Genomic DNA, 16,281 nt, shown 5'->3' with positions numbered 1-16,281 from the left:
AGTTGAGCCTCACATCCTCTCAGGTGGGAAGAGAGGTGGGGAATGAATTAAGGAGACATGGTGCAAAGGGTTTTCACTGATGAGAAGAGGATCGAGGTGCCTAATGCCTGTTCATGCAGTGTTAGTTATCAAGGAGGTACAAAGTCAGAGAATGAAATTTCTTGAGTTAGCTGCTTATTTGAAAATAAGAAGGAAGAAGCAGCACCACGGAAACAACTATAACCACTAATGGTTTTCTCTGCCACTATTTTCTCAACCTGTCCCTGCTTGTCACAATGCTGCAGCTTCTCCCTTTCTCTTTCAAGAAAAGCAGTTTACTTGAGAACTTTCAAGACCTCCTATGACAATTTTCCTTGAAAAAAAAAAGAAAAAAACCCTTCGGACGTCTTACTCTTAACAAACACAACATTTTATATTAATTTGAAAGACCCTGTTTGGCTGCCATATCACTTTACTAACTCCCCTTTCTCAATATTAAGGGCACAAATATTAATGCCCTCGGACTTCCTCATCCAAGTAAGCATAGGCCATAATGCTTATGAAAATTTCAAAGCATATCAAAAAACCCCAGATTGCCAAAATTAATCCAGAATCCTTCACTATGATGTGCCCCACAGCCTGAGTGTAGAACATAAAAACCAACCAATTCAATTTCTCACAAATACTGGGAACAAGCAGCCATTTCATAGTGCAGCGAACATTACGAGACTTATAATGGACATTAAGGCAACAAAGTGCCATTGCATTTTAACAGAGCGTCACAAAAAGGCATCAAAAATGGGCACATCAGACACTTGTCCTTTTCAGTGTAACTGTGGGGCACAGGAACAGGCCCCAAGAAAACACACACAAAAAGGAGAAAGCAACACTAGGCAGAACGACAGAAAGTATACCGGGTGATTTTTTAAAATATTGACAAATATTTTATTTTAAAAACAATGAATGAAATACTGGTGCGGTCTGTACAGCTGGATTGTACAGCAAGGTCGACATTATGTAAGTGACAAAGCTCAATTAAAAGATGATTAGTTAAGTGAAATTAACTAATAAACTTATTAATTTTTGGTTTTAGGGGGAGAGTATATTGTGAAATCAGAGGCTGTCAGCATTAAAAGAGAGCCCAGTTTTTTAAATTTTCTGAATCGGCACTGTGGTTTAAAATATCATAGTTAAAAAATGCACCTTCGAAAGCTCATAAAGTCAGCTTCCCTGTGTGGTGCACTGGTAAATGGCATTTTTCACTTTTCTACTGCAGCAAACGCAAATGCATTTTTAGCGTTTTATGATGCAGAAGAAGTTAACGTGACTTTGGCGATTATAGCACATGTGGCAGCGCCAATTTATAAAGTTTATTAATTGATTTTAGTTCACTAATCGTCTTTCATCTGAGCTCTATCATGTACAAGTCCGCACCGCTGTAGGGTACATCTGAACAGACTGCACTGATATTATATCTTTCACAGTTTTTAAAAATAAAAATCTGTAAAAATTAAAAAAAGTCACCTGGTACACAAACTGTTCTGTAATTAAACATGGGCCATAGAATGCACCTCACAGCTATACCAGTGAACTGTTCGAGACCATTTTGCACAGAAATGACATTTGGCCGGCACAGTTGTTTTATACCACATTTCTTCGGGGCGCTTGCCTGAATCAATAAGAAAAAGCCAGTTGTTCGCATTGTCTATGGCGACAACGAAATGAAACAAGCCGCTCTCTCAGCGATTCCACTGGTGGAGCCATCTCGTTGGTCGACTGTGGAGATTAGGTAAAGGAGAGGGGTCTTTTGCGGGAGGTTTGAAGACTCTTCAGCAACTGCTTTATCAGTGATCACAAAAAGTTTAGTTAGGCCAAAACTGCACTAAGTGTGAAGACTTTCGTGGTACAGCATCTTCAAACTGCCCGCAAAACACTCCCTCGCCTCCTACGCCGAATCTCTATGGCTGAGAAACGAGATGGTGCCACCGGTGCAATCGCTGAGAAAGCAGCCTTTTTCGTTTCGTCGTTGCTGCAGACGATGCAAATATCCGACTTTTTCTTACTGATTCAGGCAAGTACTCCAAACAAATCTGGTATAAAGCAATTCTGCCGACCAAATACCATTTCTGTGTGAAATTTGAGCTCGAACAATTCACCGGTTTAGCTGTGAGCAGCATTCTACCGCACGTGTTCAAATGTGGAACACGCTGTATATTACAGCAGCAATACCAGCATAGTAGAACCCTGCTGTTACGTTTTTCATGGGACCGTGGAAAAAAAAAACATACCAGCTGGGAAACGTAGTAGCTGGGAAGCAAGCGCGAAAAAAACCCCGTTGATTGTTGCCTGCTGTTTTTTCTCTTTTTGTTTTACTTTTAGTAAGGGGAACATATGCCTCTGTGGAAGTTGCCAGGCTTCATGACTCTCGCGATCGTTCACATGCACAGAAAGCTCTAGATGCCCTGCAATAACTCTCCGTCTACCTGAACAGCTGTCGGCAGAAAGGAGGCAGCAGCGAAGAAGGCGGGTGCATGGAGCAGGCGAAGTTTAGGCACGCATACGCATTTCTGCAATATTTTCATGGCAGATGCTTCAATCCTACTGAGTCCTCGTCTACTGGAACCTAGAAATTGCACTTTTAAGCTTCAGGTGACAGGGAAAACGCGGATGACAGAAACATGCTTCGGGGCCAACCTGAACAACTGTATGTCATGAACCGCTGACTAAGTGGAGTTTACCGCGGCATTACTTTGTTTTCGCACCTTCGGCCATTCATGCCCATGCCGCAGCGGCAATGGAGCTAGTACACTAACAGCTGTAACAAGAGTCACATCGCCGCCAACTGTGCTCAGTGTCGGAGTGGGTGTAACACGCCGGAAGCTGTCAAACACGACATGGTGGCAGCTGAGCACCGACGGAGTCTAAGTTCTGCTTTGGCCCCACTGCCGTTCTGTGTACGCTAAATAGCTGTAAAAATGATGGCGCAAGGTGAACCACTAACACGAAGTGTCATTCACGATGATGCATGTGGGAACGTTATCACAGTTGCGACCTAACAGCCGAGTCTCTATTGCATGGGTTTCTATAGGAGCTTGGACGGGAATGACTCACGAAAACGTAACAGCCAGGAAAATACGGCAGCCGGGAACATAACAGTGGGGTTCTACTGTATAAAGAACTGACAGTAAGAGAAAAGAAAAAAAACGCATGTACTGTGATTTCACCTGGAGTGCCTGAATATCCAGTTGAATATGAGCAAGCCAACAGCCCAGACAACTCCGATGAAGGCCACAGCACACATTCCAGCGAAGAGGCTCAGTGATACTTTGCGGTGCACCCGGACAATAATGGTCCGGTCTTGTGGTGGCTTTCCATCTGCCCATGACACAAAACATAGTGAGTCTTGCTGCCGACGGTCATCATCCTTTTGTTTTCCACAGCACGGGTACAACAGGTCATGCTTGTCCTGTACACTGTGTGTCTTTACCCATGTTCCTCACACCGCACTCTTTAGACTCCAGTCTGCATCAACTAGACCAGAATGGACCTCTGCAACGCATCCTTTATTCAACTTTAGCTAACTGGGTGCAGGTCTCCCACAGTCAAAACCCCATCACCTTTATACATAGAAGCACACATCTGCTATTTCTACATGTAACCAACAAAATATGAGGATACCAACAAATTTGGCTCCAGCAAGTTTAACCTGGCGAAGGTATTCTAAGCTCATTTTCTTTCCCCAACAACTAATTCTGGCTACAATTATTAGAAGAGATGCATTAACAAAATTATTTAATCACCGTTCAATACTGATTTATTTGCACATCCCTCACTAACACTCTTTCAGGATAATAATTTCACATCTTTAGTAGCTAATAAACAGTTTATACCCCTTTGTTCTTGACACCAATGCTTTGAACTGCTAATGGGTGCAGTACTAAATAACATAAAAAGTGAACTGCTTGGGCTCCACAAAGAAGCACTAAGCAGCTGCCGCATAAACTTATGTAAGGACCACACTTGTTAATTTTTTATATTCAGGAGTGAATTCTGAAGGTGCGGCCCATACACAGGTGTGGCCCTTACACGAAATTATACGGTATGCAGTTTGATGAAGGTAATGTTTGTGCAGGCCTTTAAAGGGTAGAGAACACCAAATTTTTTGGAATTGTGCTTTTAGCTTGGAATGATGTGTAAGATATTAGTAAGCATGGATCACTACGTAGAATTCGGCTGCCCTCAGTAAATAATTTAAGACCAAATTTCCTCTGCCACGTAGGTTCAGTTCTGGTTTCAGAAGTTTAACAGTGGTTGCGATATCACAAGTAGATATGATATCAACTGATAAAGAAACTGCAATATAATGCTTGCTCTGTAGTTTTACTTCGCTCCCACTCTTACACTAGCCTGCTCCAGAAACAGGAATCCCAGCAAGTGAGCAAACAGCCATAACATTGCAGTTTTTGAAAGCCATCACGTGGCCTCGATGTCACAACCATCATTCTATTGGGGCAACTGAAAGCAAAACTAGATGGGAGAAAACATTTCATCGTAGAGGATTCGTCAACTGTGGATGAATTTCACACGTTGAGCCACATTTACCAGTGTCATATATATTATTCTAAGGCAAAAACAAACTAAGAAAAATCGGCTGTCTCTACTCTTTTAAATACACAATACAGGGACAACCACATAGATGTGTCTGCTTACCTGCCCATTTTTCTTGGTTCAATATAGTAAGATTGTCAGTCTGCGTGTCAAAGTAACCAATCTTGACATAGTTCCCATCTGAAGATGGAACAAAGTAAAGATGGAACCAATCAGTTAACACGTGCAGTCACATAGCATTTCATTCAATGGCTCTCTCATCAAATAAAAACCACTTCAAAGCATGTCTACTCACTAGTCATCTGTTCAATCAGTGTCCATGCCATGCGATCACCTTTAGCAGAGAAGGCAACAAATCCCTAAAAAGAAAAGCGAATGAAATTGTTGTCATCATTCATGAGAGTGCTTTGTGTACTCTAAACCACTAAAGAGCTCTACAGAAGTGTTATGCACAGAACAATGTTCGAAATAAACCCCTTAGTTAAAAGTTAAGAAACCTCCATACCGGAGATATTAACACCAAATTTAACAACATGCACCACCTCTGTTAAGCACAACTGAAAGAGATACAAGAGTGAAATGCTGCCTTTATGGATTATAATCAACACAAGCTACAAGATTTGAGCTCCTTCAGGTGTCTATAAAGAGCAATACAAGGAAATTTTTTTAGCATTTTGAGCTGGTGATCACATTACATTTCTTATATAGTAACATCTGTTTGCCAAGATTAATCAGTTTTCAAAATACAAAGCAAAGCAATTTAAAAAATGCTAAAATTAGGAAGCAAAGATTGAAACTGGGCAGCATGAGCAAAGGCAGTGTTTTGCAATATGCAGCGAGTATGGCACAAACACTATTGGCAAAATACTTGAGTCAGCTTTCAGTGGATTAACTAGCTGCTGTAAGTGGTGACCTCATTCACAAAATGCCAGCAATGAAAGAAAAAAGGCTTCGCATTACTTTGACAAATGTGGTGCAGGCATCAAAGAGCAAGTAATGTTTGTAACATAGAAGGTGCCCGGCTGCCCATCTGAGATTGTGAAATTAAGAAACTTTCCAAAGTTCACAACAATTGATCAGATTAAAACCACTGGCTTTTATACACCAAGACTACATTGTAGGGTGGGTTATCAGGCAGTAAAGGGCTCTATATCGATAATGACCATCCAGGGTTCTTGTTTTAGCAGGCAATGAAATCCAAGCACATGGGAATTTTGTTGCGGACAGAAAGGAGAACCTATAGCAAATGTTTGTTTATAGGATTGACAAATGATTTGTTTGTAATTTTAAATCATTTATGATGATTTTATTGATGATAAAAAGCTTTACATCCAAAGTACCCACTCCCATAATGGTTGTGTTAGAAAAGCTCTAAAACACGAGTTTTGTTATAGTTTACCCGCTCGTTTTTGTGTACCTAGAGTTAGTAAGGAAAATTCAGCACAATAACAATAGGATTCTTGCAAAACTGCAAACATGGAAATAAACATGGCACCAGCTGCATGTTCAACTACCGATGCATTGTGGGACACCACTGCATACTAGAAGCTGTACGTGAAATGCGCAGGTGACATCACTGAAATCAAGAACACAAAAACCAAGGTGCTCACCGAGACGCCAAGAAACTGTGTGGCGTTCATAGCCGACCAAATCTCATCTGCAATCTTGTGGTTAGTGTAAGTGAAGTCCTCGATGCTCATGGAGTATTCCCGCAATGTGTTGATGGTTTTGTTGAGCGCCAGGGCAATGGCCCAGATGGCGTCATAGGCCAGTGGTGCCTCCTGGTGCCCTTCAGGCTTGTAGCCCTGCAAGCCGCCATTTTGTTCTGCCAGCGCACGCTCGTACCGCTCCAGGAACTGCTGTGAGCTCTGCACATGTAAAAAAATTAAAAGGTCAACGATACACAGCATGTGAACAACAGCCAACAGTGACATGTCTGCTGTTCAGAAAACGCAAGACAGCACCCCAAAAACAGAGAAAAGAACTGGACGATGTACCTGCCCATGCTACTGCTGCATAATAAAAGCTTCTTGGAAAAGTGATGAGGAAAGCCATTATGAATGTAATTGTGCGTACACATTGTGGCCATGCTCCAAAGGAATCAAAAACAGAGCAAAATAAAAAATTGTATGGGATACTTAAGCCCTGCCTTAAGGGTATGACGCAAGAGTGTTAACAGGTTAATGCCCATATATGCAGAATTGGTCATTCTATACTTTACATTCATAGACTCCTGGGAGTCCTCCTACTATTCCTGGCGCAGTGGTGCAGCGGTTAAGCAATACGCCACTGCTCTGCGATGACAGGTGCTGCCACCGGTGGGCATGTGAGCCCCAGGTTGTTCTTCCCAAGCAACCTCTTGCGACCAATCATTAATTAAACTGCCAGCTACCATGGTAGGCACTGTGCTTACAATGTGGTGGACAGGTTACGATGATGTCACAAGTTCACATGACCTAGGTGGCCCACCTGCATAGGTTGCTCCTTTCGGGATTTTTCGTCGATGTTTCGCTCACGGCCAACGGCGCCAACAATGAACTCTGCTTTTCTGTGACACAAGGCGCTTAACGCGAAACTATCAAAAAATGAGCAACGTGTCTCCCCACAGCAGAAGAAATAGGATTGCCTTTTATCACCATAAACCAGACACTCTTCTAGTTAAAACTGATCAGCTACAGTCAGATAGCAAACAGGTTAAAAACCGTAAAATAGTTGAAATTGGTAATTTAGATTTCGCCAGAAAATGCGCAGGAGAAGCACACTTTAGTCAGTGAAAAGACGGCGAATAGGACAGCCCACCGAAATTTAGTGCTGTTTTGAAGCCACTCATGGCAATTGAGAAGGCTGAAAAAAATTACCGACGATTACGTTACTTCCTAATGCGAAATTTGAGCGCAGCAAATAAGCTGTTTCACCTTTTCGATAGACTGAGGCAAAGAAATCGAGCAACACATGTATGCGCTATCACAGAATTTTTTTTTTTATTTTTCGCAGGAAGAGGGGGGAGGGGGGCGGCGTGTACACCCAGCGGCAAACGATGGGGGCAGAAGCGCGCGCAGCAAGCGGACAACACGATAAAGGGAGGAGGGAAGAGATAGCAGCGACTGACTGATGCCGCTGACGCCGATAGTGAGTCAACCCCAGCTGCGGAGTTGGTTTCAGGGACAACGCCGCCGATGCCGACACAAACAATATGATACCCTCGCTTCCGCAGCGCTAAGAACCAGGTCTAGCCGTGGGAAGGTGGTCACGTATTCGTCGACGTGCCGGGGCCTACGTGAAATAACCGGCGCGTCGGCAACTGAAGAGCACCCTATCCGCCACACAAGAACAGGGGGGGGGGGGGGGGGGGGGAGGGGGACCCTTTCCTCCTCTTTCTGCATGGCGGCGACGGTGTTCTATGCAGTCACGTTATCTTGACTCTCTAGCGGCGTCAGCGGCATCCAGCGGTATCAGTCGGTCGCTGCTAGCGCTGGGGGGATGAAAGGGGGGCGGAGCTGGTTACGAGGCCGACGACAACGCCGACGACGACGCGAAACCCAGGAACGGACGCCAAAGAACTGCGCTCTAAAAACCTAGCGCCAAATACTACTAGTTAGGTTGGCTTCCCCGCACGTACCGCCAGCACGCAATGGCGGCAAGTCAAATGCCAGCTCCAGTGTGGCTTCCCCACATTAACACAGTGTCACATGAAAAATGGGACTCCAGAACAAAGCTATTGGCATTTTCATCACCTCATGACAGCAGACATGAGCACAGGATGGCTGCTGGGAGGCTACAACTACCCATGCCACGGGTTACACCGGATATGTGAGAACAACAAAGGGGTGCTGACCGCCTGGCTACCAACTGTTTATGCTTATGTATCTTCCATGGTGCTGTCTGTTGGCAAGTGGGAGATAAAGTGTGAATCATAATGCAAATGCTTGCCACATTACCCCTGCCTGCTGTCTGCCATACCAGCAGGCACAGCTTGGCACTCGGCAGTTCTACGTATCCTCCTTACAGCAAACCGTGTTAGATATACAAAGTAAGAATTGCACATCTTTGTTAAAAATATTTAGGAACAGTTTGATACAGTCAATAATTCGTAATGTCTGTGTTTGCTATATTTAGGTTTGATTTATAAGATAATAACATTATATCCACTAATCACTGTCTCACTTTCAATTTGATGCTACATTCCTTTCTTAGCCAAACTTTCCTTAAATGTGCAGTAATCATATTGTTGGCTGATTATTATTAGTACTTGGCCAATTAAAGACATAAAATACTTTTTACTTAAAGTTAACCCCCCCCCCACCTCCCCACCCCCCCAAAAAATGCCTCTTTGATCTCGACAAAACACGTGAAATGTTTCTTCAGTGCTTCATTAACTTAGGTGAGACACATGGTACACTGTAGCAAAAGAACTTCTCTTGCTAACATACTTAACCCACAGTATATGCCGAAACTTCAGGAATTGAAAAAATTAAAAAATAAAATATTTCTATACAAAATTTTATTTCACTTGAGAATTTAGAATCCTTTTATTGATGAAAATACTTTCCCCAGTACTGCCTTTCCAGCCATCCTACAACATAGGATACTACAGAAACATGCTACCTATTACATGCGGTAAAGCTTCGAAAATTTGATGTCGACTTTAAAATCTCATTTCCCACTAATGTGCGGTAGGTTTCTTACGACAATAAGCATATCTTATTCATTTTTCTGGTGGAATCACAATGGGGTTGATGTGGTTTAATGTGCTCCCTGGTTCCAGAAAATACTGGCAGCTCTTTCTCAATTAACATCCACAATACACACAACTGAATGAACATAACGCAATGCTTGCACAGTCTACTGAACCTGCGCTAGCGGACATGAAATTTTACACAACATAAACACAAAAAAGCAGTGCCCTACATGAAGGACACCAAGCACATATGGGCTAAGCCTTTCAGAGCTCTTGCTGATGCCCTTCTCATTCATATTGTGGAATTCCTGTTCATTATGTGCACTCCTTCCAGCCATGACCATTGTAGCATGCATTGCAAGATATCCTGAACTGGACTTTATTTATTTATTATTTATTTATTTGAACATACTGTTAGTCCCTTCTTGGGACTGTTACAGGAGTGGATTTATAGACAACAAAGATGAAAGTTAACAACACAATAAATACAAAAGCCAGCAATCAGGTTTAAAAGACAAGAAATCAGCATTCATATGCAGACTCACATCGAGTGAGAAACAGAAGACGGAAGATAGCCAACTCTTGCCTTCAAAACATGTGTTCAGACACATCTAAAAATATTTCTTAATACAATCATACACTGGGTACATGATTGAGTGAGCAAAAAAAAAAAACATAAAACCAATACAGACTGTGGGTGGTCATCAAGTCTGGCTTGATGACAAAACTGATGAGGCTACAAGCTCCATAAATTTTTCTAAGGAATGCTGTGCAGTTATAGATTTATCTAGGGCGTTCCATTTCCTTACTGCTCGGGGAACGAAAGAAAAATAATATGTGTTGTTAGCACAAAAGTATTCATTAATCGTAAAATCATGCTTGTGGAGTGTTTCTTTACAACAGCTAAAACTAATGTAAGTAGCAGGATCCATGTTGAATGCATTATGAGTTAACTGATATAAAAACTTGAGTCTATGGAGTGTTACGCACACTTCATAATGTGTCTAGGCCTGCGCGGGAAAGCAGCTCCGTGGGAGAGTCAGTGCACCGGTATCTGTAGTAGATAAGGCGAACTGCTTTTCGTTGAACTGATTCGAGCATATGTACATCTTTTTGCATATAAGGAAACCAGACGACGTTTGTATATTCTAAGATTGCAGAGGACCTAGCAAAACACGCACACAAAAAAAGAAGGTTAATCTGGGACACTATGTCACAGACATGTAATTTTTAAAGCAACTGGGAAACTCAGATGATATTTTGCTCCTTCATTTGACAGCACAAGTTTTAGTACTTTTTAAAATTAACAGGTTTTATTAACACACTCACCGCAGCAGCAATTTTCGGAGAACTAATCCTTGCGCATAGCGGCCTAGCAGTAGGCCCCCATTAAATTATTTTGGATGTAGTGTGAGCCACGAGTGAGCCACTGATAAAACCAGCTTCTTTGAGCCACCAACCGATGGCAATAGTGATCTCGCATATGTGCTTTTCGGGGGCTCTTTGCACCTTACTGAGCTATCCCACGGATTCAATGTAAGACTTAGTATTCGTGGCCACACAGCTTGCATATGGGACATGACCCACTAGTAACCCACCACACAATAAATGTTTGGATTGGTTTTATAAAGTTTAATGGTTAAATTGAACTCACTGGTTTGATTTCAATTAGCGGGTTGGTTTAGAGAGTTGATACATTGCCCATGCATCCGAAATGAAAAAAACAAACAAAACAACCAGACCTGGGCCACAGGCAACTGTTTCTCCTGAGCAGCATTCACACGACCTAGTGAATCAGAGTTCTGTGCTGCAAACCATGTATCACATGATACAGAGACATCAAACAATGTCATCAAAAGACTCGCAGGAGGTGAGCTGCAGGTCGAATTCTTAACTAGGTGCCACAGAATCATGTAACAGTATCCAGCCCAGAGGCTCAATTGGGGATAAAATCTAGCCAGCAAGACTCTACCAACATGCTTGCAGTAAATGCTGCCACAAGCTTAGCTTTATAGTAAAGAAAAAAATCCTGCTCCATCTGCTGACCTTGTAGCTCTGCTCCAACCATCTGATCTGCTCCATGTGTTAGTGGTACACGTACCATTCCAGAGATAGTTTCCTGGTTTCCCTGGTTGAGCATGAGGGCCTCAGTGGTGAAGTGCCCTTCCAAAGCCTCCTTCATCTGCTCTGTGGTGCAGTTGTGGCCCTTGTCCTGTACTGTATACCAGCCATCTTCGTACCATCCAATAAGCAGCCACACATACTGCTTGCCATACACATTCTGTTTGTATGCCTGCACGCCAGAAATGATGGCAGAAATCTCCTATAGCAAACTTCATGCAAAGGTATGAGGAAAACAGCTGTAAAACCAACAACAGATGCTTTCATGCAGAAAAAAAAAAAAAAATCCTGTTGGAGCACTTGGGATACACTTGACAAATTGTAACACAAAGCTCATTTAAAACATTTCACTAGAGCTACGCTCTTTGTCTAATTCATTCAGTTGGACCTTGCATGCTTCTGACGTGTCCAGCTTCACCACGTGGTCACAGCTGGTGTGAAAGCTTGACCTCAAAAAGTTTGTAGAATTCTCGAAAACAAGACCACTTTCAGCAGTTATTACTACCTTCATAATAGTTCCACAACATCAAAACTCTTTGCATTCATTCAACCATGAATCCAGGACTACACTTCAAAAAATAATACAAACATGACAAGATGGACAGTGCAGGAAAGAATTTTCAGCGGCAAGTACTATGGACACACAACACATGATGATGCATGACGTCTTATTCTAAGGATGTGACTAGCATCAAGGCATCATATCTACTAGGCACCACCATCAGGAGCCCTTTAAAGGCACAGTGAGGAGAGCCCTACTATGCTTTAGTCCCTAATGAATTCTGATGGCCAGGACTTTTGTGACTCTGTTAAAGTTTGCTCACCAGCAAGACTGTTTCAATCCTGAGAAATTTACAGCTGAAGTTGGAATGCTTTTTCTTTTCTGCCACTTCAGTTCAAATTTGTGACGTAGATGATAACGTCAAGTGTTCTGCGTTTGCTTAACTTATTTTCTGCGTTTAGCTTCCATTTCATCTTCCTGGCATGATAAAAAATGCTTTATCGGTAGTGATGGAAAGGTTACCTTAATATCTGGGCATTCAATCCTTTATTTTCTGTTCTATACAAGAAAAAAATCTCCATAAACACCAGCATAGGTTACTAGTAAAAACAGCCCGGCAATGACTGTTCATATTTCGCTAGCTTATGAAAGCTCCATGTTTTTATGAAAGTAGTCTAACTAAAAATGGTAATCCATCAGCCTACATGAACTTGAACTTGTGTTTAATATCCCTTCAATAAAAGTGCAGTGCCTTTCGCACCTGGGGTTGTCCACTAAAAGCTGAACAATCAATTTTAAAAACCTTTTTCATAGAAAAAACAAAGGGAGGGAGGGGGGGGGGGCAGCGTGGCTACTCAGTACAAAATTTCTCCCTTGAGGAAGGGGCAAGTGCAAATGCCCCCCACTTTAGTTCATTTAAAACTAATAACTCATGCCACCTCCATTTGAATTTTGCAAACCAATATACCACAGGCATAAACAGCAATATAAATAATTTACATGAATGACAATGCACACTCTTCACATTTCTGCATTACCTTGCATGTGCAACTGAGATCATATGCATTTTCAACAAAAATTAGGAGTAGCATTCAATGAGAAACTGGTTACATATTGATTCCATTAAATATCCTCAGTGGCAATCAATTAGAAGTGCTCTCATTCACATCTGCCTGTTTGATATACAATTTATTTTAATAGCTCCCCTTGAGCTTTTTACACTCCTACATGGCAACTTTCCAAACTTTATAAGGCATCAATTATGACCCAGAAACATGTTATGTGCCTGAATGAGCCATTGTAGCTACTGCTATGTTCTATATTCTACATGTTTATGAAAAACTTAGATGGCTACAAGACTATCACATTATTTCTTTATTATTTTTCATTTTCCCAGATTAAATGGACATGTCAGCCCATAAACAAATATGACAAAATGATAAGTACATATACACAGGATGAACTTTCGTTCCATGTATAATTGTTCCTCTCTCTGTCCTGTGTTTTCTTTTTTTTTTCTTATGTGCTCAAAGGCACATCTATATACTCTAGAGACCAACTGGCCTAACTTCGTGCCTTAACAACTCCAGACTACTCACCTCTGCACAAGAAACCTGAAGGTAACTGTTGAATGTGTTCAATCATTTTGAATTTAGAATAGTAATACAACTTTGTTCAACACTGTCTACATCAAATGAAAATAAAAGATGCCCTTTTGAATGCAAATTTGCACATACCTCACAAAACACTCGTCGTGCTGCAGCAACATAAAACATGCCAACAATGATCCGCGCATCTTGCCTCTGGAATCAGATGTGAAAAAGAAAATCTTGTTACTCATGCAATACAGGAGGTCAATGAGCAGGTGAACTTCCAAGCTGTGGCAGAAAAGCACTCACCACAAGGTTCTTGACTGCATCAGTAGGATCAGTCAGAAAGCTTTGCCTGGTAACAATTTCAATGTGTGCTTCTTTACAACGTGCCTCTAGATCCTCACCGGTCTGCAAAAGACAGAAGGCAGAACTCTGGGGAACAGCACCTTCTATGCGATACTTAGGCATGGCACTTGCAAAGAATTATAGGTATGACCAGGGTTGCGACTCTGAGCTTGTCACTGGAACCTTCGTGTTTCGAACATTGCAAATGGCAATAAAACATGCTTACCTTTCATTTCCATCCAATTTGAAAAAGCAACTTTGGTACACACATTACATGTGTTTTTACATGCTCAAACTATGTTTGCATTGGTTACCAATTTTTCCAACCTGTTAGCTTTCACATCATCAATCCAGACATTCATCCACGTCACAAAACATGCACATTGTCTATTCATCAATGCTTCTTTTTTCAAAAAATGTCAAGGAATCTGTTTTTCTGCTGCATCTTGCAGAAATGTAAATATTTTCCCTAGGTTATGGTTTTCATGTGACGTTTCACTGAACAATGTTCCACAGCAAAGCCCAATATCAGGATATGTTGCAGCAGAGGGGGGGGGGGGGAAATGACACGCTGTGTCACCACATTTTTCAGCCTTACACTGCCTCTGCATGCACCTGTAACGTGCACGCAACAGCAGGTGCAACGAAGATTGGAGGGCCGTCGTCGCTGGGCCGAAAAATAGACTGCCTGTATAGTTTTGTTTACTGGGCTTGGCCAGCAGCCTACAGCTAGGGCAGCTATCGATTGCGAATCAGCCAGTCAGCCAAGCCCCCTTCACGCCATTTCGGATGCCATTTGGCACGCTGCTAATATATTTTTTTATAAGGTGACGTGATTCCAGCGCTGACAGGCATTTCCTTCTGTCTGCGCAGTTCTTTTAGTGTGCTGAAACTGCATGTTCACCGCTTGCAACTCCCACTTTGTGTAGTGGAGCCTCCTCACAAACAACGGCGCTGCTTGTGAGGAGGCTCCACCGCTACTGTGTTGCACTGCACAGAAGTCGCGGAGTTTGCAGCAGTTATGCTTTGACACTCCTGACAGTGTGCACGCACTAACACAGATGAACGAAATGTGGAAAATTGTTGCCTTACAAATTTCACTTCAAAAGCAGAAGACCGGTGGCCACGTTTTCAACAAATAAATGCACTGTGATGCAGTTTCTGGCAGTCGTTTGGGGGCCATTCGACAATTTGACCTTGGGATGATACGGATGCTTTTTACATCCCCTGGAAGTCCCAATTAATGAAGTTTTATTGTGTATGACTATGCTCACTGCCTTAATAAAAATTTCAACCCAGCAGAAGAAGACCACTTAAGTTTGTCTGCATAAGTTCCAATGCTGTGCTAAATCATAAGACAGCTCATTGATGCTGTAAAATGTGTCAGAAAAGAAACCTTTCGACTTCTAAAGGCTTTCAAAATGTGTGCAGCATTACACAGATGCTTCAGCACACAATACACAAAAGTGGATTACTGAATTTTCCCACCAGTGCTATGTGCTGAGTACTGGGCTAACAACTTGCTGCCACGATAAATCTTTTGACAAAAAGCAACCAGAATAGAGACAAACCTGTCATTCAGGTGGTTTCATCATGCAGAAAGAGTAGAAAATGAAAGGAAACTAGAACCTGATTCTGAAAACAATGAGGGAAGACTTGTTCCCCCCTGAAAACGAGAAGCAACAACTGAAAGTTCCACAAACACAACTAGGACCAACAGCAAACCAACAGTTTCCAAGCAAGGATAATATCACCATTTTATGCTATTTTGATTTTTTAGCACCCTGTCCTTAAATCAGGCAAAGATATGCACTGCCATTGCTGCAACTGCCTAGCTGGTGTGAAGGACGATAAAAGAAAAGAAACACACTAGGATCATTATACTGGCTGGCCCAATTCCATTTTAACCCCCCCCCCCCCCCCCCCCCCTTTTTTGACTGGGTACCCTAGTGATGACAAATACCATGGTGCGGCAAAGATGGAAACGAAAATGAAGGTCCCAGCCCATGGCACTGATCTAGTGATGACAGTATGGTAGACTTTGCATCACCATGGCGGAAAGAACATACAGGAGAGACCCTTCTTCTTTCTCTAAAAGGATATTCTAAAAAGCATGATTAAAGAAACACTACAATTGGGCTGCTATAATGGGGCTGCTAGCAGCAGTGCTACCAGTGTTGGCAAAGGGTCCAGTTTTTACCCTTCCAACTGTGTTTTCTTGCTTCTGCAGCCACGTCCCAAAGCGACTCAGGCTATGAGGGACGCCGTAGTGGAGGGCTCCAGAAATTTCCACCACCTGGGGTTCTTTAACATGTGCTGACACATTACATGGGCCTCTAGAATTTCGCCTCCATCGAAATGTGGCCGCTGCGGCCGGAATTGAACCCACGTCTTTTGGGTCAGCAGCCGAGTGCCATAACCACTGAGCCATCGCGGCAGCTATACTTGTTAACTGG

At 42.4% G+C, this 16,281-nt stretch overlaps 1 protein-coding gene across 4 annotated transcripts in view; it reads right to left on the bottom strand.

Annotated features, from left to right (window-relative positions):
* The window catches only part of GABA-B-R1 (gamma-aminobutyric acid type B receptor subunit 1), a 52,645-nt gene that overhangs the window by 26,501 nt on the left and 9,863 nt on the right, over positions 1 to 16,281 (bottom strand). For all 4 annotated transcript variants that reach the window (XR_016291061.1, XR_016291062.1, XM_089582863.1 and 1 more), the window contains exons 4-10: positions 13,787 to 13,888; positions 13,625 to 13,690; positions 11,367 to 11,558; positions 6,198 to 6,455; positions 4,883 to 4,946; positions 4,690 to 4,767; positions 3,204 to 3,354 (exon numbers count right to left, since the gene is read on the bottom strand). Coding sequence is in view for 2 of the 4 variants with exons in the window: in XM_089582863.1 (XP_089438989.1) it covers positions 3,204 to 3,354; positions 4,690 to 4,767; positions 4,883 to 4,946; positions 6,198 to 6,455; positions 11,367 to 11,558; positions 13,625 to 13,690; positions 13,787 to 13,888 (911 nt within the window). In the remaining 2 variants the exon portion in view is untranslated. The remainder of the gene's footprint in view (positions 1 to 3,203; positions 3,355 to 4,689; positions 4,768 to 4,882; positions 4,947 to 6,197; positions 6,456 to 11,366; positions 11,559 to 13,624; positions 13,691 to 13,786; positions 13,889 to 16,281) is intronic.

This window comes from Amblyomma mixtum, chromosome 3, assembly GCF_055824585.1.
Source record: "Amblyomma mixtum isolate Tamu chromosome 3, ASM5582458v1, whole genome shotgun sequence".
NCBI classification, from domain to species: Eukaryota; Metazoa; Arthropoda; class Arachnida; order Ixodida; family Ixodidae; genus Amblyomma; species Amblyomma mixtum.
The sequence above is the reverse complement of the archived record's forward strand: the minus strand, read 5'-3'. Positions and strand labels throughout refer to the sequence as shown.